The sequence below is a fragment of the Molossus molossus genome, unplaced genomic scaffold, assembly GCF_014108415.1.
Source record: "Molossus molossus isolate mMolMol1 unplaced genomic scaffold, mMolMol1.p scaffold_m16_p_4, whole genome shotgun sequence".
Taxonomy (NCBI): domain Eukaryota; kingdom Metazoa; phylum Chordata; class Mammalia; order Chiroptera; family Molossidae; genus Molossus; species Molossus molossus.
In genome coordinates, this window is record NW_023425377.1 from 73,426,095 (window position 1) to 73,451,172 (window position 25,078).

Below are 25,078 nucleotides of genomic sequence, written 5' to 3' on the forward strand. Positions count from 1 at the left end.
CTGTCTCCCAGGAAGCTGCTGACTCGGCAGGGCAGCATTGCCACTGGCCACCCTAGCGGCTTTGGCTCTTTGCTTGGTCTCTCTTTCCCCCCGTTTGTCCCCTGCTATTTCTGTGGTTACTCCCTCTCTCCTCCCTTCATCTAGTGTCTCATCCCTGTCCTTATTTATTATCAATTCACTGATCCTTGGCCTTAGTGTCTCTGCACATTCAGCCTCAGCTCAATGCCCTGGGGCTTCCTGGACCAGTGTCCCTGGGCCCTCCCCACTCACCCCTGATCTCCTACCCAGGACCCATACTTGGACAAGTTCTTCACCCTGGTGCATGTCCTGGAGGAAGGCGCCTTCCCATTCCGTCTCAAGGACGTTGTGCTGAGCGAGGGCACTGTGGAGCAGGAACTGCGGGCCAGCCTGGCAGCCCTGCGCCTCACAAGCCCTGAGTTCCTTGTTGCCTTCTCTCACCACGTGCTGGACAAGCTCGTACGTCTGGTTGTGCGGCCCCCAATCATTGGCGGCCAGATCGGTGAGCAGGCACAGCTTCAGACCTCAGTTTCCCCATCTGGAAAATGGCCCCTCAGTGCCCTGATCCTAGGTGACTTCCCCTAGTCCATTTATCTTTCTGGCCTCAGTTTTCCCATCTGGAAAATGACCTCAACCCATTGAGCTGAGAGCTGGTCCTCTGTGACCCTTTGATGGCCACATGATCCGTTGGACCCTAAAATCTCTCTCAGGAAGGTAGGAGGCCCTGGGCCCTGGAACTTGACCTCTGTTCTGCCCGGCAGTGAACTTGGGTCGTGGAGCTTTTGAAGCAATGGCCCATGTAGTCAGCCTCATCCATCGGAGTCTAGAGGCTGCTCAGGATGTCCGTGGTCACTGCCTACTGCTGGCTGCCTATGTCTACTATGCCTTCCGACTGCCTGGCACCGAGCCCAGCCTCCTGGGTGGTGAGTATTGGTGGGAGAATATGGAGGACAGGATATCTCTGGGAGGAGAGCATCCTAGACAAAGGGAACAGCATGTGCAAAGTTTCTGAGGCCACACAGGCTTTGGCTGGTTTGGGCAACTTGCAAGAAATGTCACTTTTTGCTCCACCCTCCAGGGGTGTGGTGTCTGCATACTTGCTGGCCAGTGATTCAGCCAATCAGCAAGCAGGGACTCACAGGGTTACCTGGGATTTAAACCCAGTTCTGCCTCCTATAAGTTCTGTAACCCTGGACAAGTGACTTCTCTCTGAGCCTGTTTTCCAGTTTGTAAAACATCAATAATGTGCCCTGCTTTCCTGAGGGTGCTGGTAACAGTAGATGGCATAGTAATCCATGCAAAAGGCTTGGTACAGTGAATACTCAATAAAGCTGGATTTTTTTCCCCTCATTTGCTAAATAATAATAACCATTACCCACTCTGGGCACTTACTATGTGCCAGGCACTGTTCTCAGTGTTTTGTAGTCTCCCCAAAGTTGTTATGAGGCAGTAGCCATCATCACACCCATTTTACAGGTGAAGAACCTGGAGGCTCAGAAAAAGAAAATGACTTTGCCAAAGGCAGCCCACTGGGACGGGGCAGGTCATCAGGGTGGGTAGGCAGGTGGCTGACCCTATACCCTCCATGCTCAGGGACCCCTCCGGTGACAGTGCAGCCTGCCACATTGGCCCGTGGCCCTGGCCGCCCTGCAAGCCTCTACCTGGCTCGCTCTAAGAGCATTAGCAGCAGCAACCCTGACCTGGTTGTGGCCCCTGGCTCTGTGGATGATGAGGTCTCCCGCATCTTGGCCAGCAAGGTAGGGCAAGGGGGTCCCTGGAATCTGCAGCCTCAGTGGCCATGGTTGCCAGGTGGGTGGGTGAAGGATATCAATGTTGACGGAGGACAGGAAACAGCAGATAACAGCACAGACACAGGCTTGACTCTTGGGCTGTGACTGTGACAGGTTGAGAGCTATGACTTCGGTTTACACTGGGCTCCACACGGGCTGACCTAAGGATGGGTGGCTAGAGTTTGGCCTGGTTATAAAAGGAGCAGTGTGTACATAGTACAGTAGGTACATATACATATGTACCCCATGTACATACACAGTGCATATATGCGTGTGCCCTGCATATGTACATACAGGGGGTGAATATACATGTGTGCCCCATGAATGTAAGTATTCAGGTACATGTACATGTGCCCCATGCATGTATGTACACAAGTCACAAATATGTATGCCCCATGAATATACATACATGGAACACATATATGTGTGTGCCTCATGTGCGTATGTTCAAAGATGCATATCTATGTGTGCCCCATGCATGTATATACATGGGTACATATATACGTTTGCCCCATGCATGTACATATGGGTGTAGATATGTGTATGCCATGCACATGTGAACACAGGTTCATATACTCATGCACCTTGTGCATGTATGTGCACACCAGTTTTCCACCTACATGGACACACATATGGTCCAGAGCAGTGTTCACACTTTTAAAAAAAAGATTTTTCAATTGATTTTTAGAGAGAGAGAGAGGGAGGGAGAGAAAGAGAAAGAGAGAAAAACATTGATGTGAGAGTGAAACTTTTTTTTTTATCCTCACCTGAGGATATTTTTCCATTTTTTTGTACAGATAGAGTGGGAGGGAGAGAGAGGAAGGGAGAGAGAGAGAGAAACATCGACGTGAAGGGACACATCGAGTGGCTGCCACCCGCACGACCAACCAGGGCTGGGGACAAACTGCAACCGAAGTACATGCCCTTAGCGGGAACCGAACCCGGGTCTCTCCAGACCGCAGGCCGGTGCTCTAACCGCTGAGCCAAACTGGCCAGGGCGAGAGTGAAACTTTGATTGGCTACCTCCTGCACATCCCCTACTGGGGAATCAAGCCCGAAACCCTGGGCAAGTGCCCTGACCATCTTTTGGTGCATGGGACAATACCCAGCCTGAGCCACAATGGCCAGGGCACACACTTGGTTTTTCATGCTGGTTTGTTGTCTGCCCATGGGTTCTGCCACTTACCCATGTATCTCCAGGGTATCGACCGCTCACACTCCTGGGTGAATTCTGCTTATGCTCCAGGAGGCAGCAAGTCTGTGCTGCGGCGAGCACCTCCTTATTGCGGGGCTGAACCCAGACAGGTGCCCTTCCTCCCTGTCCCTGCACGTGTGTGACCTCACCTCAGCATGAGCTCCTTCTTAAGTCCTGGCTGCAGCCAACTAACCTAGAGGGGCTGCCTAAAGGAGGTGGCAGACCCGTCCTGCCTTTGTTTGGGTCTGTGGAGTCAGTGTTGTAGGCATTACAGGGTCATCTTAACCTTCTGCTGCCACATGGACCACAGTCTCAGGCAGAGACAGAAGGGATGGGTGGTATGTAAATAGCATGTAAATGAGATGCAAATCCAACCACTATAACCTCACTGCCCCGCATGGCCTATTTCTCACCCTTTAATCCACTCTGTTCAGGAAACTCTCAACTGTTTCTTTGCAACCTGAATGGTCCCAAGGGGACAGACCTGAACTTCTGAGCTCCCCCATCCTGTTTCAGTCAAAGAGGGAGCCCTGTGGGGAGCTCCCTTTATTCTGCTCCTTCCCAAGTTACCTGGTATGCAGAAGAGCTTTGCTTTCAGACAGACTTGGGTTTGAATCCTGGGTCTACTTTGGGCTTGGCTCACACCCCAGGCTCTGAATTTTCAGATGTAAAGATTTGAAGTAAAGTGCTCAGCACAACAGTCTTGAGCCTGAGAGAGTTAGGGCATTGCAGGTGGGATGTTGGTGACATAGATCCTCGGCCCAGCCTTGCCCCTGAGCTTCCAGCTAGTTGGGGAGATAGACACCAATCAAACAAGTGCACCAGTGTATGAGTGCACAGTGTGAAAATGCCTGAAAGGAAACAAACAGAAATGGGGCCACCAGCCTCCCTCTGGGGGGTCTGGTGGCTTCTCTTCAGAGAGGTGACATTTTTGCTGGGACCTGAAGGGTAAAATGGAGCCAGGAAGCCACAGGGGCTGGATTCTCTGCAACATGGCCCCAGGCCCTGTGCCTGTTGCTCAGGAGACCTGCACTGCATGTTGGTCCAAGGGACCATTAGCAGATTGGGCAGGGGGACTTTTGGACAGATTTTCCCAGGATTGCTGGGAATCTGGTTTCGTGGGTCCTGCCAGGCCCCTGCATTTTTTTTTTTTCAGTTGTTAATTTTCACCCAAGGATATTTTTTCTATTGATTTTTAGAGAGAGTGGAAGTGAGGGAGGGAGGGAGGGAGAGAGAGAGAAACATCAATATGAAAGAGACACATCAATTGGTTGCCTCCTGCACACACCCTGACTGGGGCCAGGGATTGAAGCTATAACCCAGGTACATGCCCTTGACCAGGAATCGAACCCGCGACCCTTCAGTGCATGGGCTGACACTCTAACCAGTGAGTCACACTGGCCAGGGTCCCCCTGTGTTTTTAACTGGACTCCCTGCACTGCCCTCAGATCTCTGAGGGATCAACTGGGCCTTGGAGATCACACAGGATGTGATGAGGTGGCAAGAGGGTGGGCGTTCCAGGTAGGAGATGGCACTGAGGCTGGCCTTTGCAGTGGATGGCCCACGCGGTACATGCTAAGAAGCCAGGGCATGTGTCTGAGATTGTGGGAGCTGGGTGGGGCCTCTACTGCCAAGGCCTGGGCAGGACCCAGGGCTGGGCCACCTCCATCATAGGGCCTGTTCTCCCTGCCAACAGCCTCACCTCCTAACTAACAAAGGAGGAAGGGAGAGTGGAGCTTGAGTCTCCATATCCATTTCACAGATGGGGACACTGAGGCACAGTGAGGCCCCAAGGAAGGCTGGAGTGGGGCCAGGCCTGGAACCCGGGGCTCTCAGCTGCTTCCACTGCCTCTCATCACCATCTGCCTCCTCCTATAATTCTTCCTGTTTCCTCTTCCATCCTCACTTTAACCTTCTGTCTATACTCTTCCCTTCACATCTGTCCACCCCTGAACTCACTGATTCACTCACACTCTCCACCCTTGTCCACACTCACTCTTACCTCCTCTAACTACACTCTCTCTTCAGCATCCACGGTGACTACCTTCTCCCCTACACTCGCCCCATCCGTGCTCTCACCTGGGTCCCTGCTGGGTCCTGCTCCATCCATGCTCACCTCTGCACCCCCTGCCGACACGCTCTCTGGTCCACATTCTAATCTCTTCTCTTCACCCTGTTTGTCACTTCCTTACTCCGTCTTCCTTGTTATTTTCATCTCTGTCACACTATTTCCTTCCATCCACACCTGCACCACCTGTCCACACGGACACATCTTTCCTCTGTCCATACCAGCCAGCTCTCTTCCTGTCCATCCGTCTGTACCCACACTAACCCTCCTTGCCATCCCACCCTCTTCACTCCATCCCATCATAGGCCATCGACCGCAGCTCTAGCCGAACCTCTTCCTACCTCGAGAGCTCCTCCTCGGCCCCACCAGCCACCCAGCCGAGACCCACTATGCAGAAGGTAGCGGGAGGCAGGGGTGGGTCATGCAATGTTGGCCTGGGCCTGACAGAGGGGTCCAGAGCTCCCATCCCCTGAGCCCAGTAGGGTCTGGAGAGCCCAGGGTCTGACACCTGCTCCCTCTTTCCTGCATGGCCACCTGCTGCTCTAACCCCAAGCCTCCAGCTTCATCCTCCCCATCATGCTCTCCAGAGGGGGGTATGGGCGGGCCCCTCTGCTCTCTGTGACCTCTGCCCCTGCTTCCAGCTACTTCACGAGGAGCTGGCTCTGCAGTGGGTGGTCAGCGGCAGTGCCGTGCGCGAGGCGGTCCTGCAGCACGCCTGGTTCTTCTTCCAGCTCATGGTGAGACGACCTTGTCCCTGCCCAGAGCACAAGGCCCCCGGGGAGACTCTAGAGAGAAGTCTCCTGAGATTATACCTGAGACCCCTGAGAAATGGCCTCCAGTGACCCCCCCACATAGCGAGAGAGAAAAGAGACACCTAAGGGGATCTTTCCCTGGAGAGAGATCCCCTGAAGCCCCCTCCATGGGAGAAGACTCTCCCCCACATTCCCTATGAGCCTGTCTGGAGAGGACACCCCTGTGGGAATACTTGAGACATCACCAAAACTCTTCAAGAGGTGCCTTGAAAGACCCCTCCTGATTACAGGCTGTGGCCCCCCCCAATCAGATGGGCTCCCTCAAACCCCACCCCTCAAGCCCTGTCCTATCCACAGACTTTACCCCAGAAGACCTGCTTCAGCCCCTCCCACACTGGCTCAGCCTGGGGCCCACTCAGGCTCTGTCCATAGCCTTCTCAAGTCCTGCCCACAGCCTCAGGCCCTGAACTTAGCTCAGAACTAAGATGGGGTTCAAGCCCCATGCAGGACTCCTCATGCCCACCTTTACCTTGCCTCCCTTGCTGCTAAAATACCATTTGCAGCCCCTCAAACCCTGTCCCCATCTGTGAAGCCCCTTACCCACAGCCCCTCACACCTTGGCTCTCGCCTGGCCTCCAGGTGAAAAGCATGGCCCTGCACCTGATTCTGAGCCAGCGGCTGGACACACCCCGCAAGCTTCGCTTCCCGGGGCGCTTCCTGGATGACATTTCTGCTCTCGTGGGCTCTGTGGGCCTGGAAGTCATCACCCGGGTCCACAAGGTAAAAGAGAAGGGGCCTCGATAGGGGAGGGGGGAAGGGAGGGGGTAGAACCAGCCAGGCAGGGACACCCATCCTGCCCCATGCTTCCTGGCTGTGAGACCATGAATCCCGTTTGCTGGCTGGGTCTGTTCATTCAATACCTACTGTGTGCAGAGCCCCGTGCTGGGCGTAGAGACAGCAGTGAACAAACAGACCTAAATCCTTGCCCTCATGGAGCTGACTATTAGGAAGAGATTTGAAGGGAGCGATTTATTTGACTTCTGGGGGAAGAGCATTGCAAGCAGGGGGAATTAGCAAGTGAAAAGGCCCTGAGGCAGAGCGGTGCCTGGGCTGTCTGAGGAGCAATGAAGTGATGACTGTGGCTGGAATGGAGTGAGCAAACCAGGAATGGGAGCTGGGAAGGCAGAGAAGTGACAGATCCTTAGCCCTTACCACAGTGTCAGTATTCAGTAAGTGTCCAATAGAAGGATATTAATGTTCTGAGACCTTGACCATTGTCCAGGCCCCGGAGCACTAATTCCAATGCTCTTAGGAGTTAGGCAGGCAATGATAATGATAGTAATATTATTGAGCATTTATTGAGTGCTTACTGTGTATCTAAACACTTTAGATGAATCATATCATTAAATTCTCCCAACAACCCCATAAAGTTTTATTATTATCTCCATTTTACCGATGGAGAAACTGAGGCAGAGACCTGATACCACAAAAGAGAAGGGGCAGAATTGGGGATTCGGACTCAAGCCACCAAGTCCAGAGCTTACACCCTTATCATCACCTTCAGTTGGGAACGTGGAGCCTATGAAGGACCAGAGCGCTTGTGCTCATTAGCTGTAGCCATAATGTCTCATTTTAAAAGTGAAATGGGACTTCGGATTTTATGGGAACTTTCCAGATTTGTGAAACACCAGTCTGGCTCAAGCCAGCCCTTGTGCAATCCCCTGCAACCTCTGGGCTGGTCTCGAAGGTCTCGACCTTGTTCCACTGGAGCCTCCCTAAGGGCTGACATTCCCAGGGGCTTACCCAAATTATGAGGAAACCACCCTGAGAAAGGGCTGCAGGGAAGAACAATGCCCCCGAGAAGCAGCATCGTCAGAGCTGCTAGTGGGGCATCGGTGACGGGCTACAGTGGTTTCATTTGTCGAGCACCAACTGCATCAGGCTCAGTGCACAAGGCAGATCCAGCCCCTGCCCCACCGTGGACTCAGAGCTCAAGCAGGTTTTCTTTCTTCGGGTTGCAGAGAACTAAGAGCCACTGAGACTGACTTGTGAGGCCAGAGTGGCTCGTGAGAGCCTGAGGGAGGAACAAGCACCAGCTGGGCCCTGAAGCCATAGCAACCTCCTTGTGTTCTTCACACTTGCTGGGCACATCTGTCCCAGGGTCTTTGCCTTGTCCTTTCCTCTGCTTAGAATGCCTTTTTTCTCATCCTTCAAACTTCTCTCAAAACCTTGTTCAGTTGTCTTCGAAACACATAAAATTATCTGGAGTCCTTTGGTTTATTGTGGTTCCCAGCAGTACGTGCTCGTCATTAAAACGATTGTTGGGGCTTACCAGTTAGCACCAAGGTTAGTTTGCTCCAACATAATCACAAGTGGTTTAAATGTGCCCCAAGTTTATTTCTGAGCATAAGTGAGCTGTGTGGCTCCATAGTGTGGGCCTGGCCATCAGGGTTCACCATGGTTCATCGGTGTGGCAGGCTTGACAGGCTGTGGGACCAGGAAGACCTGCCCCTTCCATTTAAGTGGTTGCGGTATTTTCCCTCAAATCCCACTGGCCGGAATGTGATCACATGGTTAGTCTCATCAGCAAGGAAGGCTGGGAAATGTAGTCTTTACCCCTCTCCAAACTCATACCCTGAGAAATGGGAAGAGAGGGTCTAGGGGGGAGTCAGCAGCCAGTCTCTGCCATCCATGTTGTGTTATTTAAATCTGGTGAGAGGAAAGAAAATAGTGTTAGGACAGTGCCCTGAGGGGTGTGGACACGTACGTGTGGGGAAGGAAGGGGCTAGTCAGAGGAAGGAGACAGCCAGCGAGGCCTGGAGTGGCAAGAGCGCTGAGATGGGCGGGTTAAGAAGACCCAAGGCTCTGGGGCTGTGATGTGGCTCCTGGAGGTCGCTGGTGGCCTTGGTGAGAGCCAGGCCCTGTGTGGGGACTGAAGCTCGTTGGGGTGTGTGAGTGTGAGCTGACAGGCCCTGTGTTCCCAGGACACGGAGCTGGCCGAGCGCCTCAACGCCAGCCTGGCCTTCTTCCTCAGCGACCTGCTCTCCCTGGTGGACCGAGGCTTTGTGTTCAGCCTGGTCCGGGCCCACTACAAGCAGGTAGGGGTGGGCATGTAGGAATGGCACACCTATCTGTGGTGACGTGGTGGGTGTGGTGGGTGGAGAAACTGTAAATGTTGCCCACTGACTCCCTCCATGGCAGGTGGCCACACGGATGCAGTCGGCCCCCAACCCGGTGGCGCTGCTGACCCTACGCATGGACTTCACCCGCATCCTGTGCAGCCACGAGCACTATGTGACTCTCAACCTCCCCTGCTGCCCCCTGTCGCCCCCGGCCTCACCCTCACCCTCCGTGTCCTCCACCACCTCCCAGGTGGGCAGGCTTCATTTCTGGCTCCTCTCTTGACCTATGACCTCTCACCTTAAACCAATCTCTTCTGGGGTTCCCTAGTCTCTGTCCATTTTATGGTGGGCCACTGCCCAGGGGGACCAACCCTTTACCTCTGATCCTGCACCTCAGACCCCTCATGTTCAGCAGTTTCCTGGAGACCAGGTTCTAATTTCTCACCTCTAAATCTTAACTCACAGACCTGCCTTCCATATGCTATTTCTCAGACCTCTGACTTTTGACCCCATTCCCTCACCTCACAGATAGGTTAACCTCATTCGCTTACCTCTGACCCTGAACTCTGTGCTCACTGTCACCTCCAGATAATTCTAATCTCTCACTTCTAACCCTTAACTTCAGATGAATTCATCCTACCCCCTCACCTCTGACCCTGCTTCCTCCCCACCCCACCCCCCGCGCCCTCTGCAGAGTTCCACCTTCTCCAGCCAGGCCCCAGACCCCAAGGTGACCAGCATGTTTGAGCTGAGTGGGCCATTCCGACAGCAGCACTTTCTGGCTGGGCTTCTGCTGACAGAACTGGCGCTGGCCTTGGAGCCTGAGGCTGAGGGGTGAGCACAGGCCTTGTTTGGCCCCAGCGGGTGGGAAGGTCCAGGCACTGTGTCTACTCTCTCCTGAGCGCCTTCCTACTCCACAGGGCATCCCAGCTGCACAAGAAGGCCATCAGTGCCGTCCACAGCCTGCTCTGTGGCCATGATGTTGACCCTCGTTATGCCGAGGCCACCGTGAAGGCCCGTGTGGCTGAGCTGTACCTGCCACTGCTGTCACTGGCCCGGGACACACTGTCACGGCTGCATGATTTTGCTGGTCAGTGGGCCAGGGCAGGATGGAGTCACACAATCCAAGGGCTGGATTGACACACAAAGTTCAGGTTGGGAAAGGTAGGAGAGCAGTTAGGAGAGCAGTGAAAACATGGATTTAGGTTAAATAGGTTGATTTCGAGTGCTGGTGCAGGGCTCTGGCAAGCCATTAACTTCTCTGAGCCGCAGGTTTCTCACCTGTAAAACGGGGAGAGTGGTAGTACCAACTGCTTTCTATAGTTATGTAAACATTTGCAGAGCCTTAGCACTGGGACATTGTCAGCCCACAATAAACGGGAGATATTATTAAAACATTTATTAGCGCCCTGGCCGGTTTGGCTCAGCGGTTGGAGCGTCGGCCTGCGGTACAGAGAAACCCGGGTTCGGTTCCCGCTAAGGGCACGTACCTCGGTTGCAGTTTGTCCCCGGCCCTGGTTGGTCGTGTGGGTGGCAGCCACTCGATGTGTCCCTTCACATCGATGTTTCTCTCTCTCTCTCTTCCTCTCTCTCCCTCCCGCTCTATCCGAACAAAAAATGGAAAAATGTCCTCAGGTGAGGATAAAAAACAAACAAACAAACACAAAAAAAACATTAGCTTCTAAGAAGAGAGGATGTGAGGAAGGTGGGGAACATTAGGATGACAGGGCAGGTGGAGCCCTGCATTCAGTCATTCACTCATGTGCACATTCATGGGCACTACCTAGGGACATATAGACAGTGCTTGGAAGCACAGACTTGGGATTTGTGGATTGAACCCTTTCATCATTTGGAGGAAATTCTTAGTTTTTATTTCTTCAGATTTTTTTTTCTGCCTCATTTTTTCTTTAAAAAATTTGTTTTTTCGCCCAACTGGTGTGGCTCAGTGGTTGAGCATCAACCCATGCACCAAGAGGTCGTTGGTTCGATTCCTGGTCAGGGCATGTGCCCAGGTTGTGAGAGAGAAAGGGAGAGGGAGAAAGAGATAGAAACATCGATGAGAGAGAACACTGATTGGCCACCTCCTGCATGCCCTCCACTGGGGATTGGGCCCACAGCATGGGCATGTGTTTTGATCAGGAATTGAACCAGTGACCTCTTGGTGCATGGGTCGATGCTCAACCACTGGGCCACACAGGCCGGGCTCTGCCTCGCATTTTTTTTTGTTCAGATAGAGTGGGAGGGAGAGGAAAGGAAGAGAGAGAGAAACATCGACATGAAAGGGACATATCGAGTAGCTGCCACCCGCATGACCCAACCAGGGCCGGGGACAAACTGCAACTGAGATACGTGCCCTTAGTGGGAACCGAACCCAGTTCTCTCTGGACCGCAGGCCGATGCTCTAACCACTGAGCCAAACCGGCCAGGGCTGTAGACCTTTTGATCATGTTGCACAAGCCTACTATGCTCTGTTCTGTTTTCCATTCTTTGTCCTCTCTGTGCTTCACTTGGGAAATGTTCTGTTCACCTGTTTTTGAGTTCACTACTTCTGTCTTCTGCGTGTTTTTGTTAACTCCATCCACTGAGTTCTGAATTTCAGGTGTTATATTTTTGATTAGGAAAATGTCTATTTGATTTTTTTTTTTTTTTTTTTTGTAGATTCAAATTCTCTGTTGAAATTCTCCATCTTTTTACCCATTTTAGTCTGTCTTTTCTACTTCTTATTATTTTAAAGTCTTTGTTTGCTTTTGGTCATCTACGCGCCTGCTTCTGTTGTCTTTCTCTATCAATTAGTTTCCTGCTTCTTCACACGTCTTGTAGCTTTTTATTGTATATAAAAGAACCATCAGGATTGAAGCAATGTTATTTTTCCCTATTGAGGGTCCCTCTTTCCCTCTCTTAGGCAGATGAGTTAAGGGGCTGAGCAGGGGCTGGATCACCTCAATCCAGTGAGAAACTGAGCTTGGTAAAGCTGGGCTGGAGCTATAGTTAAACAGTTGACTTATTTCAAGAATCTCTAGGGTGAGACCTATTCTGTATTTGTTGACCACTCCTATCTCTGTTGAGACGTTTTGGGAGGAGGTGAAGGTGAAGGGGCACTCTTATAAGATCATAGATTTTTAAGATCAGACCGTTTAGGTTAAAATCCTAGCTTTCCTATGTACCTACCTGCTGTGTGACCTGGGGCAAGTAACTTAACCTCTAGAGAGATTAATCTCAGTTTCCCCATCTATAAAGTAGGAATAAAAAAAGTACTTATCTCATAGGGTTTTTTGAAGATTAGTGGTTAATTTTTAAGTTAGAATAGCACCTAGCACATAGGAGATGCTGTGTAAGTGCCAACTGATGCTGTGCTAAAGCAGCAGCGTATGTTGCTGTTGTCATCACCGTCATCACCTTTACAGTTACTGTTCCTGTGGGCCAGGTCATGTTCTGAGTGTTAAGCATATACCAGTGGCCAGAGTAGATATAGTCCATGCCTTTGTGGACACAATCAATGTGTCTAATTATAAGTATGATCTAATTATAAGTATCTAATTATAAGTATGATAAAGGAGCTCTGGGAGTAGATGATTGGAGACTCCATCCTGGTTTGAGGGGTAGTATCAGGGAAGGCTTCCATGAGGAGGTGACCTGTGAACTGAAATTTGAGGCAGCAGGACAGCACTTACCAAGGACTCATACTTCTTTCCTCCTGCTCCTCCCTCCAGAGGGCCCAGGTCAACGGTCAAGGCTGGCTTCAATGCTCGATTCAGACACAGAAGCGGAAGGGGATATTGGAGGCACCATCAACCCTTCAGTGGCTATGGCCATCGCTGGTGGCCCCCTGGCCCCTGGCTCCCGGTCCAGCATCTCCCAGGGCCCAGCAACTGTGAGTACAGGGCTGATCTCCAGAGACACCATCCAACTCTGTAATAGAAGTTATAATGAGATTCTAATCAACCAGTTCTCTTATTTGAAGAAAACCTTCTGTGTGCCTTGTTCCCTCTCGCCCCAGGCTTCTCGCTCAGGCTGTCCCCTCTCTGCCGAGTCCAGCCGGACCCTGCTGGTGTGTGTGCTGTGGGTACTGAAGAATGCAGAGCCAGCCCTCCTGCAGCACTGGGCTGGCGACCTGGCCCTCCCTCAGCTGGGTCGTCTCTTAGACTTGCTGTACCTCTGCCTGGCTGCCTTCGAGTACAAGGTTTGGGGGTGGGCAGGGACTGGGATGTAGGAGGCAGGCTGAGGATGCACACAGGGCTTTCGGTGCTATGGTCTGGACATGAAGGGGCGGACTGTCCTCGTGCGCCAGTTTGTGTGGGTCGAGGGGCACCCTGTTTCTGTGCTGAGCCAAAGAGGAAAGGGAGAATTGTTTCTGTGAATAGAATTGGGACGGTGCTGAGGGCTTGCAGTGAAGAGGAGAGCTGCACGGGGCCCCAGAGGTCGGAAGGGGCCAGAAGAAGGGGAACCAGGATAGCCCAGGTCCCACGGAAAGGGGCAGAGTCAACCTGGAACCCGTTCTTTGACGTCCCAGGGGAAAAAGGCCTTTGAGCGTATCAACAGCCTCACATTCAAGAAGTCACTAGACATGAAGGCTCGGCTGGAAGAAGCCATCTTGGGCACCATTGGAGCACGACAGGAGATGGTGCGACGGAGCCGTGGTGAGAAGGAGATATGTCCTATCCCTGTCCCCACCAGCTGCTCCCACCCTGTGTCCGAGGGTCCCCAAGATGGCTCATCCTACACCTGACTCACTTTTTCCAGAAGGCCATGCATCATTCCCATACACATGGGTGTCTGTGTCCCCATCTGCTCACGTCACTCATGTCTACCTGTGTGCACCCACGCCACAGGCAGCCGTACCACCCAGTGTCCTCATAGGTTATTCCACCCGTGCATCTTTGTGCCTGTGTACTTCTCACAATCACCTGTGTCCTTATGTTTTTGCACATCTGTGAACACTTGCCTACACATCTCAGAGAGGAGCCCATTTGGGAACCAGGAGAATGTACGCTGGCGGAAGAGCATCACACACTGGAGACAAACCTCGGACCGTGTGGACAAGTAGGTGTTGGGCAGAAGTAGTTTCCAGAGAACTGGCACCTCAGGAGCACCTGAGGGAGGGGGACAGCTCAGTGGTGGGGTAGGATCTGGCTTCGAGAGGCTCCCCAATCCCCACCACTCCCCTTTAGAACCAAGGATGAAATGGAACACGAGGCCTTGGTGGACGGGAACCTGGCAACTGAGGCGAGCTTGATAGTTCTGGACACACTGGAGATCATCGTGCAGGTAAGGCTTGATCTAGTGTCTTCCTGACCTCTGACCCCACCCCAATGCCTTGTGACCTCGGACTCCAGAATCCCTCTTTTTTCCTGATTTCATAACCAAACCAGCCTCTAATAACTGCACTTCTGACCCCACAGACGGTGATACTGTCAGAGGCCCGGGAGAGTATCTTGGGTGCAGTACTGAAGGTCGTATTGTATAGTCTGGGTAGTGCCCAGAGTGCCCTCTTCTTGCAGCATGGCCTGGCCACACAGCGGTCCCTGGTGTCCAAGGTGAGCACTATTCGGCAGCTCTGGCTCTTAGAGTCATAGTGACAACCCAGTCATTGAGCACCAACTATGTGCTCAGCAATTCCGTGAGGCAGACACTCCTTAGTCACAGTTTACAGAGGACAGAACTGAGGATCAGAGTGGCAGAGTCACTCACCCAGTGTCACACAGCAAGGGCTTAATCCAGGTTTGATTCCAAAGCCTGCAGTGTGGCCAAAGAAGGCAGAACACTGACAGGTGCCCCTGCGCAAGTCCCCGTGGGGGACCTTCTGATCTAGCATGGGGAGGGGCTGAGCCGTGTCTGTCTTGGCCCTGGGGGCAGTTCCCAGAGCTGCTGTTTGAGGAAGACACAGAGCTGTGTGCTGACCTCTGCTTGAGGCTCCTGCGACACTGCGGCAGCCGCATCAGCACCATCCGCACGCATGCCAGCGCCTCACTCTACCTCCTCATGCGCCAGAATTTTGAGATTGGCCATGTAAGTAGGGGGGGCCGACCAGGGGTTTGGTGTGATAGGTGGAGGGTGGGCAGGGAGAGGGGTGAAGTCAGCATGTCGAGCAGGTCCTGGTGTGAGGGTCTGAGGCCCACAGTTGTACTCCCCTCTCTGGACCCCGCAGAACTTTGCCCGTGTGAAGATGCAAGTGACCATGTCACTGTCATCCCTGGTGGGGACGACGCAGAATTTCAGTGAGGAGCACCTGCGACGCTCTCTTAAGACCATCCTCACCTATGCTGAGGAAGACATGGGGCTACGGGATAGCACTTTCGCCGAGCAGGTGACCCCACCAGGCCCCTGCCCTACTCTCAGCAACCCAAGAGTCTGCCCTGCTTGAATTCTTATCACACCACCTTGGCCCTGTCACTTCCCCATGAAGTCCACTTCCCCATTCCAGGTCCAGGACCTGATGTTCAACCTGCACATGATCCTGACAGACACAGTTAAGATGAAAGAGCATCAGGAGGACCCCGAGATGCTCATTGACCTCATGTACAGGTGAGGAGGGCTAGGGTCCTTAAGCCATTCACACCCAGACGGGCTAGGGGACAGATAAGTAGATATATGAGAAAGTGAGGAGGGAGCAGGTGAGCACACAGGTGGTAAGAGGGACAAGTAAAGAGAGACAGGTGAAGAAAATCAGGTGAGTGAGGGGATAGGTAAGGGGACAAGTTAAGGTGAGGACTTGTAAATGACCAGATAAAAGGGTGCTAGATGAACCTACAGAACAAAGACAAGAGGAGACAGGTGAGTGCAAACAATGGGTGAAGGGGTGACAGATCAGGGAAATAAGTGATCTGGAGGAGAGGTGAGGGGTATTTAGTAAGAAAGTGGGGAGTGGGAGACGAAAAAGCAGATGATGCAGATAGGGAAGTTAGGGGGCATATAGAAGGGCTGGACCTGGGGAGGCAGGTGAAATGGTGCATGTGTAGGGGGGTCAGTGAGTAGGGTGTGGCCTGAGGTTCCGCAGGTAAACAGATGGGCAGAAGGACAAGTGAGAGAATGACACTTGGGGTAGTGAAAGGATGGACAGTGAGGATTGAATGAGGGACTGGACACGTGAGGGACTGGATAAGTGAGAAGACAGGTGACTGGAGGGAGAGGGGAGAGATGGACAGGCAAATGGGCAGACAGGTGAGAGGTTGGACAGGCAAGGGAATAGGTGAGGGACTGGACAGGTGATAGGTGAGGATACAGAAGGGGGATGGACAGGTGGGTTAGGAGCTAAGGGGATGGACAGGTGATTTAGGTGAAAGGATAGAAGGTAGGACAGTAAAGGAAACGGGTAAGAGGATGGCCTGGTGAATGGGGTACAGGAGAATGGATGGACAGGTAAGACAGGTGAGGAAGCAGGTGAAGGGTGGACAGGTGAGGAGATTGGCTGGTCATTGGGGCAGATGGGCAGGGTAACAAGTGAAGGAGGTGGGTAAGGTGAGCTCCCATCTTCCTCCTCACATCCCCTCTCACCTGGACACCAGGATTGCCCGGGGCTACCAGGGCTCCCCGGACCTGCGGCTGACATGGCTGCAGAACATGGCGGGAAAGCATGCAGAGCTGGGCAACCATGCGGAGGCCGCACAGTGCATGGTGCACGCGGCCGCACTGGTGGCTGAGTACCTTGCCCTGCTCGAAGACAGCCGCTACCTGCCCGTGGGCTGCGTTTCCTTCCAGGTGAGTGGTGGGAGGGGTTGTGGGCAGGGTGGGGGTGGCACATGTGGGGCAGGGATCAGGCTCTGACACCACGTCCCACCCCAGAACATCTCGTCAAACGTGCTGGAGGAGTCTGCCATCTCCGACGACATCCTGTCGCCTGACGAGGAGGGCTTCTGCTCTGGGAAGCACTTTACAGAGCTGGGGCTGGTGGGGCTGCTGGAGCAGGCGGCTGCCTACTTCACCATGGTGAGGCTTGGGGCTGCTGCAGGACACAGGGCTCGGGCTGGGTGGCATCATGGATCCACTGGTGGCCCAATACCTGCTCTGGGCTACTGAAGGGGGAGCTGCTGCCTGGCCCTTTCCAGGTGGGGGATTTATAAAGAAGAATGGGGACCCTCAAAGGTCCCCATTACCTGCCTTTCTCCCTGTTAAACCCTTGACATATAGGCTGGATATCATAGCCTTGAACATATTTAGCTAGTTTTAAAAACTTTTTTAGTATAGCCCTGGCTGGTGTGGGTCAGTGGTTAGAGCGTTGGCCTGAACACCGAAGGGTTGCTGGTTCAATTCCTGGTCAAGAGCATGTACCTCAGTTGTAGGTTCGATCCTTGGCCCTGGTCAAGGCACGTGCTAGAGGCAACCAATCGAGGTGTCTCTATCACACTGATGTTTCTCTCTTCCCCTCCCTTCCATTCCTCGCTTCCACTTTCTAAAAAATCATTGGAAAAAAATATCCTCGGGTGAGGATTAACCAAAACAAACAAACAAACAAACAAACAAACAAACAAAAAAACCCACTTTTTTCTTATAGAAAATTTTAAGCACACATGAAAACAGAAGGTTGTACCCCCACTACCATACTCAGCACTCAAATTCATCAACCACCTGTATTTACCATCTTGTTCCATCTCCTCTTTACCTCTAGCTTTTTTGGGTTTACGTTTTTGGATTTTGTGGGTTTTTTTAACATCTGAAAAAACAAGATCCCAATTTTCACAAATTTATAAACTCTCGCTACTCAGTATGGTCAGACGACCAGCAGTGTGACCATCACCCAGGGCTTGTTAGAAATGCAGAGTCCTGGGCCACCCAGCGCTCTGAACCCTGCATTTTAACAAGAGTTGATTCCTGCGTGCACTGGAGTCACAGAAATTCCAGCTTAAAGCAAATCTGATATCACACTGTCACACCCACGAGTACCTGTGTGCAGCTCCTGCTGAGAAAGTCACTTTTACACAATATTTATCCTGCATGACTAAGTTAACAGGAATTCTTTTTTTTTCTTTTAATCCTCACCCGAGGATGTATTTTTTATTGATTTTAGATGGAGAGGAAGGGAGAGGGGGAGAGAGAGAGAGAGAGAGAGAGAGAGAGAGAGAGAGAAAGAGAGATCAGTTGACTTCTGACATACCCCAGCAACCTGGGCATGTGCCCTGACCGGGAATCGAACCCCCAACTCTTCTGTGTACGGGGCGACGCTCCAACCAACTGAGCCACACAGGCCAGGGCAGGAATTCTTAAAATACCAGTCCATGGTTAGATGTCCCTAATTCTCTCAAAAAAAATTTTTTTTGAAGTTGGTTTGTTTGAATCAGTATCCACATACGACCCACAAATGACTATGACTGCAGGTCTCTTAAATCTCTCTCCCTTTTTTTTAATCTTCACCCAAGGATACTTTTTTCCATTTTTATCTTTAGATAGAGTGGGAAGGAGGGAGGGAGAGAGAGAGAGAGAGAGAGAGAGAGAGAGACATCGACATGAGAGAGACACATCAATTGGTTGCCTTCTGCATGACCCTGACCAGGGCCAGAGACCAAACCGCAACCAAGGTACATGCCCTGGACCAGAATCGAGCCCATGACTCTTTGGTCTACGGGCTGACGCTCTAACCACTAAGCCAAATCAGCCAGGGCTCTTAAGTTTCTTCTTCTTTTTTTTTTAATCCTCACTTGAGGATATTTTTTGCATTTATCTTGAGAGAGAGAGGAGGGAGAGAGAGAGAAACATCAACATGTGAGAGACACATTGAGTGGTTCCCACCCACACAACCCCAACCAGGGCCAGGGACAAATTGCAACCGAGGTACATGCCCTTAGCGGAAACTGAACCCAGGTCTCTCTGGTCCGTGGGCCTATGCTTCACCCACTGAGCCAAACCGGCCAGAGCCTCTTAAGTTTCTTTTAATCAAAAAAAGAAAAAACAAAACCAGGGCCTCAGTCCCTTCTTTTTGCAATAGGAGTGTTATGCATTTCTTTCTTTTTAAAAAATTTAATCCTCACCCAAGGATATGTTTTCATTGATTTTTAGAGAGAAGGGAAGAGAGAGAGAGAGAGAGAGAGAGAAACACTGATGTGAGAGAAACATCAGTCGGTTGCCTTCCATACCTGCCCTGACTGGGGATCAAACCCCCAACCTTTTGGTGTAATAGGATGATGTTCCAACTGAGCCACCTGGCTAGGGCATGGATTTCTTGGTAATTTTATGCCTGAGCATTTATTTTCCATTGTTGTAAAGGTGTGAAAGCCATTGGTTTTTTTCTGCATTTGACTTGTTGGAGATGGGGACTTTGTTCCAGAAGGCTTTCTGGCCTGCCCTGGGCTGGTTGTGTCCCTTTGCTGTTGCTTGATCTGCTCCTCGGTTCCTGTGTTTCTGGGAACTAGTAGTTAATCTGGAGCCCCATTCAAATTCAGGGTCAGGTTGCCCAGGGAGATTTCTGTGTTGCCTAAAAATTACTAGGAGATTCCTAGTAATGTTGTTTTCATTCTCGTCACTTTGCTGGAATCTCACAGAGAAAAGCCTCATGAGGGGAAGAAATCAGAATGTAGACACAGACCTTCTAACAGTCAGCAAACATCCCAGGGTGCCTGCTGTATTCCACGCTCGATGCTGGCACCAGCTAGAGATAAGGGTGCCCATGAATGGTCATTACCACGTGCCAGAAGACAGTGATCAGAGAGGTCTTAGGCACCAGGCCAGGTGGGCTGGTGTTCCGGTCCTGGCCTTGGGGAGCGTCTCTATGTCTCTGAAGTTCAGCTTCCCTTCTGAGGAAGGGTGGGGGGCGCATACCTCCTCCCACCAGGGAAGAAACATAGGTAAGGTGCAGATGTACACAGGGTCTAGTCCATAGTAAACATTGTGGAGACCTCGGCGAGGTCTGTAGGGGCCAAGTGGAAAGGTTGTTGCCCCATCTGGGGTGGGGGAGGGCAGGACAGGCTTCCTGGAGGAGTTAATGGAGGATGGATGGTGCCTTGGAAGGTGGGTAGGAGCACAGAGGGGAGGGCTGTTTCAGGCAGGAGAGGACCGGGGAGGGTGCTGGGAATCCTGACCTGCTCCACCCCACCCCCAGGGTGGGCTCTATGAGGCAGTGAATGAGGTGTACAAGATGTTGATCCCCATCCTGGAAGCCCACCGTGACTACAAGAAACTGGCTGCTGTGCACGGCAAACTGCAGGAGGCCTTCACCAAAATTATGCACCAGGTGTGCCCAAGATGCCCTCCCAGACCCTGCCCTTGGCCCCGCCCCCCCTTTCCAGGCTCCACTGACCTTAACCCTTCTCTTCCCCACAGAGCTCTGGCTGGGAGGTTAGTCAACCGGGTGGCCATCTGCCTCTGGGGCCCCCAAGACGGCTAGTCAGCAGTGGTCAGGGACAGCCACCAGGGGGCGCTGGAGGAGCGTGTCTGCCTGGACACAGGAGTTGGGACTCCGTGGATGATGACACCCCCCACTACTTTCCCCCAGATCCCCCCTCCCTGCTCCAGATCTCCAGGGCAGCCTGTGACTCACCCAGCTGGGAGCTGTCCAGAGACACCCCTCCCTCCGGCAGGGCCTGCTCAGTCACTGCTTGGGGTGGGGGTGGGGGGCCGCTCTGACTCTCTCTCTATCTGTTTCTTTTTCTCTCTGCCTCTATGTGTCTCTTGGTTTCTTTCCCTCCATTTCTCCATCTCTGTCTCTCTCCCTGTCCTAATCACTCCCTCTCTGTCTCTCTTGGTATGTCTCCCTATCTCCCCAAACTCCCACAGTATCTCTGCTTCTCACTGCCATTTAATGCTCCCCCTCTCCCGCCTTTCCCCCACTTGGATCTATTTTTAGGCATCTCCTAGTTTGGGGAGAATTTTCTGGCCAAAGATGGCAAGAACCCAGAGCCAAGGAAGGCTGGGTGGGGGCTGGGTGGGGCCTAGGTGGGGCAGGCAGGTCCCCTCCCTCCCTGCATCTCTGGTCTCATAGGGCAGCATAACCAGGACTCTGGGGGTTTGGGGGCTTTGACCTCTGACCTCCCCCATGACTTTGTCTCTTCATTCCCTGCTCCCCATGCCCATCTCCTGGTGCCCACCGCACCCCTCCGGATCTGCCTTGGTGAGTGAACACGGAGCTACCCCTTCCTTTCTGGTGGTGGGGGGCAGGAGTCCCTCTTTCCAAACTTAGGGCTTGAGGTGGGGGAGAAGGTGCCCTGGAACAAAGTAGGCAGAGCCTCTGTCCCAAGCATTTATTGAGCACTTGCTGCATACCCAGCCCAGTAGGCATTGAGGACACAGCTGTGAGCAATACAGCCCCAGTCCTGATTTCATACTGGGATCCAGGCTCTGAAGAACTGCCTGGAGTGAGAGGGAGAAGCAGAAAGTAGGGGCTTGTGTTAAATGAAGAGAAAGATTTGGGGGAGGTAAGAGACAGAGCTAGGCAGAAAGAGCAAGGGTGTGGGCAGTTGGCAGTCTTATGGTACCCTTGCCTGAGCCCATGATATGATGTCTTGGGGTCCTCACATCCCGAAGTTCTCTGGGTTCCCCTGCCTCTGTCCACTTCTTCCACATGTGGGGACCGAAGACTTGCACCTCTGGGGCAGGGCACTTCCAGTGGGGCCTCCTGGGCACCAACACCCCTTTCCCACAGCCTCAGCGAGTTTTTGGAACGTACTTCCGCGTGGGTTTCTACGGCACCCGCTTTGGTGACCTGGACGAGCAGGAGTTTGTGTACAAGGAGCCATCCATCACAAAGTTGGCTGAGATCTCACACCGGCTGGAGGCATGTCCTGGTGGTGGGGGTGGGGGGCACAAGGCTACTCTGGGGTAGAGTGGGGCCTGTACCTGTGCAGCCTGAGTCAGCCCCGTGTCTCCAGGAGTTCTACGCGGAGAGGTTTGGGGAAGACGTGGTTGAGATTATCAAAGATTCGAACCCCGTTGACAAGACCAAGCTTGATTCCCAAAAGGTGAGGGCTCCCGACCATCTCCCTGAGGTCCCCAAAGTCCTATAGTCAGGGTGACTCTAAGTACTACTTCCTGGAAACTCTCAAATCCTTTTTCTCTGGGAAACTCCAAAGCTATCTCCCTTAGGGACCCCAAATCCTTAACCTCAGGTAGTTCTCAAACATAAGGAGACCTGGGAATCCCAGGTGCAAAACCCTCAGACCCATGGAGGCCCAAATCCCTTTTCTCCAGCCGCCCTGTTGGGAGGCTGGCAAGCCCTGGGGGTGTAGGTTGGGGCAGTGGGAACCTCATACCTGTGCCCCATGCTGCAGGCCTACATCCAGATCACATATGTGGAACCTCACTTTGACACCTATGAGCTCAAGGACCGGGTGACCTACTTTGACCGCAACTACGGGCTGCGCACCTTCTTGTTCTGCACACCCTTCACGCCCGATGGGCGTGCTCATGGGGAGCTGCATGAACAACACAAGCGCAAGACACTCCTGAGCACAGACCATGCCTTCCCCTATATCAAGACACGCATCCGTGTTTGCCACCGGGAGGAGGTAGATGGGGGCCCCAAACCTGGGTTGGGGGAGGTGAAGGAAGTCTGAACTCCAATCTCCAGACCCCAGTCTGGGGTCTCAGATCTCTACCTCCAGGCCCAGATGATTCAAGGCTGGACCACAACCAGATCAGTGGTCTCAGAGCTAGACAAAGGCAGAGCCAGACCCTGGCAGACCCAGGCAGGCAGGAGTCCCCACACACTGTTGTTCTTTTTTTTTTCTTTCCTGGTACGTACCCCTAGCAGGAACCGAACCCGAACCCAGGACTCTCTGGTCCGCAGGCCGATGCTCAACCGCTGAGCCAAACTGGCCACAGCCCCACACACTGTTCTTTACACAGCCATTCAGACCCCCTCCCACACCCAGCTGTCCTGGGCTGGCCTGGGTCAGGATATCTTCAGGCCCCAGCCAGTGCATGCTGCTCTTTGATCCTGCAGACAGTGTTGACGCCAGTGGAGGTGGCCATCGAGGACATGCAGAAGAAGACACGGGAGCTGGCCTTTGCCACTGAGCAGGACCCACCTGATGCCAAGATGCTGCAGATGGTGCTACAGGGCTCTGTGGGGCCCACTGTGAACCAGGCATGGCCGGTGGGGGATGCAGGCTGCCTGAGGTCCCCCCAGGGTCCATACAGATATCCTCACAAGGCCCTCTTACCCCACAGGGTCCCCTAGAGGTGGCCCAGGTGTTTTTGGCAGAGATCCCAGAAGACCCCAAGCTCTTCAGGCATCACAACAAGCTACGGCTCTGTTTCAAGGACTTCTGCAAGAAGTAGGCCTGACCTTACCCATTTGAACCCCTCCAACCCTCATCATGGCTCTCTGCCTACTTTACCCCCCCATTCTAGCTCCTGACCCCACCTCATGGACTCCTCCACCTCTGGTCTTGCTTGCTTTCCTGAGTGCCAGTCCCTGAGCACCCTGCCGTCTGGCCCTCAGGTGCGAGGATGCGCTTCGGAAAAACAAGGCCCTGATTGGGCCCGACCAGAAGGAGTACCACCGTGAGCTGGAGCGCAACTACACCCGCCTACGGGAGGCTCTGCAGCCCTTGCTCACCCAGCGCCTGCCCCAGCTACTGGTGCCAACCACAGCCAGCCTCAGGTGCCTGAACCTGCTCCCCCCCCATCCTAGAGAGGGCAAGAGGAGGCAGACGCATCAACACATGACCTTGGCTTTGCACACAACGATGTGACTGCTTGGATGTGTGCACAAATGCACGCTCTGGGCAGTCATTTTGGGTCCTGGTGGGTCAGTTCCCAGACATGTGACTTCATCATTCCCAGACATGAGCCTTGGTTTCTACATTTGTAAAATGAGTGTGTTATGATTCTCTGGTGGTAGATTCCAGGAGAGAATCTGTGAATCCTTAGCCGGATAAGAACAGATATAAAAGGAGCAGGGAAGGCTAGAAGCAGCTCTGGAGGAAGAGGAGGGAGAGGGCTGGGAGTACTATGAAGTTGGGGGCCTTGTGTCCATGTTGACCCACCTCATTCCTCCTCCAGGAACTCCTTGAACAGAACAAGTTTCCGGAAGGCCGACCTCTGAGCTCACAGGGCCCGAAACCACACCCAGAGAAACCAGTACCCTGGCCTCAGCTATGTGCCTTTCTGGGAGTCTGTCCCACTGCCCACTTGGGGGACCACATGGCATGTGGTGCTGGACCTTCTATTCTTGTCTGTGCACTGATACTTCTTCCCTTTTTTAACTTAAAATGTTTTTTATGAGCAGCCTGTGTGGTGTAGTCCCTGGGGGCTGGGTCATGTATTCACAGTCTATCCACACACCCTGATCTTTGACAGCCACTGAGACCCTATTGGGTGCCAGGGGCAAAACAGTGACAACAGATGCAAATGCCTGCCCTTGTGGGGCTGACATCCTGGTGGAAAGGCAATACACAAATTAAAATGTCACATATGTACATGGGGAATAATAGTAACATTTATTTTTTTTAAAGGGACATTTATTAAACCCTTGCTGATTGCCCAGCCCTGTACTAAAAGGCTCCCAGAAAGACACTGCCCCATTTATGGGTCTTTTTGCCCCAGGGAACTCCAATAGGCCCCTGCCTTGTGGTTAGTGTATCTTCTCAGCACCACTATCAGGCACACACACTCTTAACCCCATCTTAGAGATGGGGAAACTGAGGCACCGAGCACTTAAAGGCATGGTGGGCTGGGACTGGAGTCCAGGTCTGGCTGGCCAGGCAGCCCGGGCCTTAGCCAAGGCCCGTGCTGCCTCGAACTGACCCAGCCCCCTCCCCGCCCCGAGGCGGTCACGCCACCGCGTACCAGGCCTGTTCTGGGCGGCTTCCAGCCCTGGGCCCGCTGGGGGAGGGGTGTCTCCCGCCGCCACAGCGCCTGCCTCTGCGCCCTCGCGAAGCTGGGGCCTGGCCAGTCCCGCCCCCTCCCGCCCCCCGCAGCGGCCCAGCTGCAGCAGGCGGGGCAGCACAGCGGAGGGGACCCCTGACCCGGGAACTCGGGGAAGGGAGGCCCGGGGACAAGGCCAGGCACCCCTACGCGCACGCACATACCTGCCGTCCAGGTGTGATCGTGTCCTCCCGGCGGCTTCTCCCCACCGCTGCCCTGCCCGCAGGCGACGGGGCGGGGGCGGGGCCTATCGAAGGGGCGGGGCCTGCCGAAGGGGGCGGGTTGGAGCTACCGCTGAGGGCCCGGAGGCCGGGCGGCGGCGCGCGGCGGACGCACGGGCG

The 25,078-nt window shown here is 53.3% G+C and overlaps 1 protein-coding gene and 1 long non-coding RNA gene across 3 annotated transcripts in view; one reads left to right on the plus strand and one right to left on the minus strand.

Moving 5' to 3' along the window:
- The window catches only part of DOCK6 (dedicator of cytokinesis 6), a 45,407-nt gene extending 21,314 nt beyond the window's left edge, over window positions 1-24,093 (plus strand). Inside the window, exons 20-49 of one of the 2 annotated variants that reach the window (XM_036240237.1) lie at window positions 289-520; window positions 780-941; window positions 1,612-1,775; window positions 3,009-3,113; window positions 5,713-5,808; window positions 6,463-6,603; window positions 8,808-8,921; window positions 9,025-9,195; window positions 9,640-9,779; window positions 9,866-10,035; window positions 12,656-12,816; window positions 12,943-13,125; window positions 13,456-13,582; window positions 13,901-13,985; window positions 14,114-14,210; window positions 14,345-14,479; window positions 14,799-14,951; window positions 15,091-15,249; window positions 15,367-15,467; window positions 16,448-16,640; window positions 16,725-16,868; window positions 19,972-20,103; window positions 20,193-20,207; window positions 21,517-21,642; window positions 21,737-21,826; window positions 22,136-22,372; window positions 22,810-22,953; window positions 23,037-23,143; window positions 23,311-23,472; window positions 23,874-24,093. In XM_036240237.1, coding sequence (XP_036096130.1) covers window positions 289-520; window positions 780-941; window positions 1,612-1,775; window positions 3,009-3,113; window positions 5,713-5,808; window positions 6,463-6,603; window positions 8,808-8,921; window positions 9,025-9,195; window positions 9,640-9,779; window positions 9,866-10,035; window positions 12,656-12,816; window positions 12,943-13,125; window positions 13,456-13,582; window positions 13,901-13,985; window positions 14,114-14,210; window positions 14,345-14,479; window positions 14,799-14,951; window positions 15,091-15,249; window positions 15,367-15,467; window positions 16,448-16,640; window positions 16,725-16,868; window positions 19,972-20,103; window positions 20,193-20,207; window positions 21,517-21,642; window positions 21,737-21,826; window positions 22,136-22,372; window positions 22,810-22,953; window positions 23,037-23,143; window positions 23,311-23,472; window positions 23,874-23,916 — 4,089 coding nt within the window. In that variant the 3' untranslated portion in view covers window positions 23,917-24,093. The remainder of the gene's footprint in view (window positions 1-288; window positions 521-779; window positions 942-1,611; window positions 1,776-3,008; window positions 3,114-5,712; window positions 5,809-6,462; window positions 6,604-8,807; window positions 8,922-9,024; window positions 9,196-9,639; window positions 9,780-9,865; window positions 10,036-12,655; window positions 12,817-12,942; window positions 13,126-13,455; window positions 13,583-13,900; window positions 13,986-14,113; window positions 14,211-14,344; window positions 14,480-14,798; window positions 14,952-15,090; window positions 15,250-15,366; window positions 15,468-16,447; window positions 16,641-16,724; window positions 16,869-19,971; window positions 20,104-20,192; window positions 20,208-21,516; window positions 21,643-21,736; window positions 21,827-22,135; window positions 22,373-22,809; window positions 22,954-23,036; window positions 23,144-23,310; window positions 23,473-23,873) is intronic. The other variant, XM_036240238.1, reaches the window with a different exon arrangement.
- Window positions 7,182-24,979, minus strand: LOC118615348. Its single transcript, XR_004956423.1, has 3 exons — window positions 24,902-24,979; window positions 12,617-12,854; window positions 7,182-8,532 (listed from the first exon to the last, which is right to left on the minus strand). It is a non-coding gene; the product is annotated as an uncharacterized LOC118615348 (long non-coding RNA).
- Window positions 24,980-25,078: the final 99 nt, after the last annotated feature.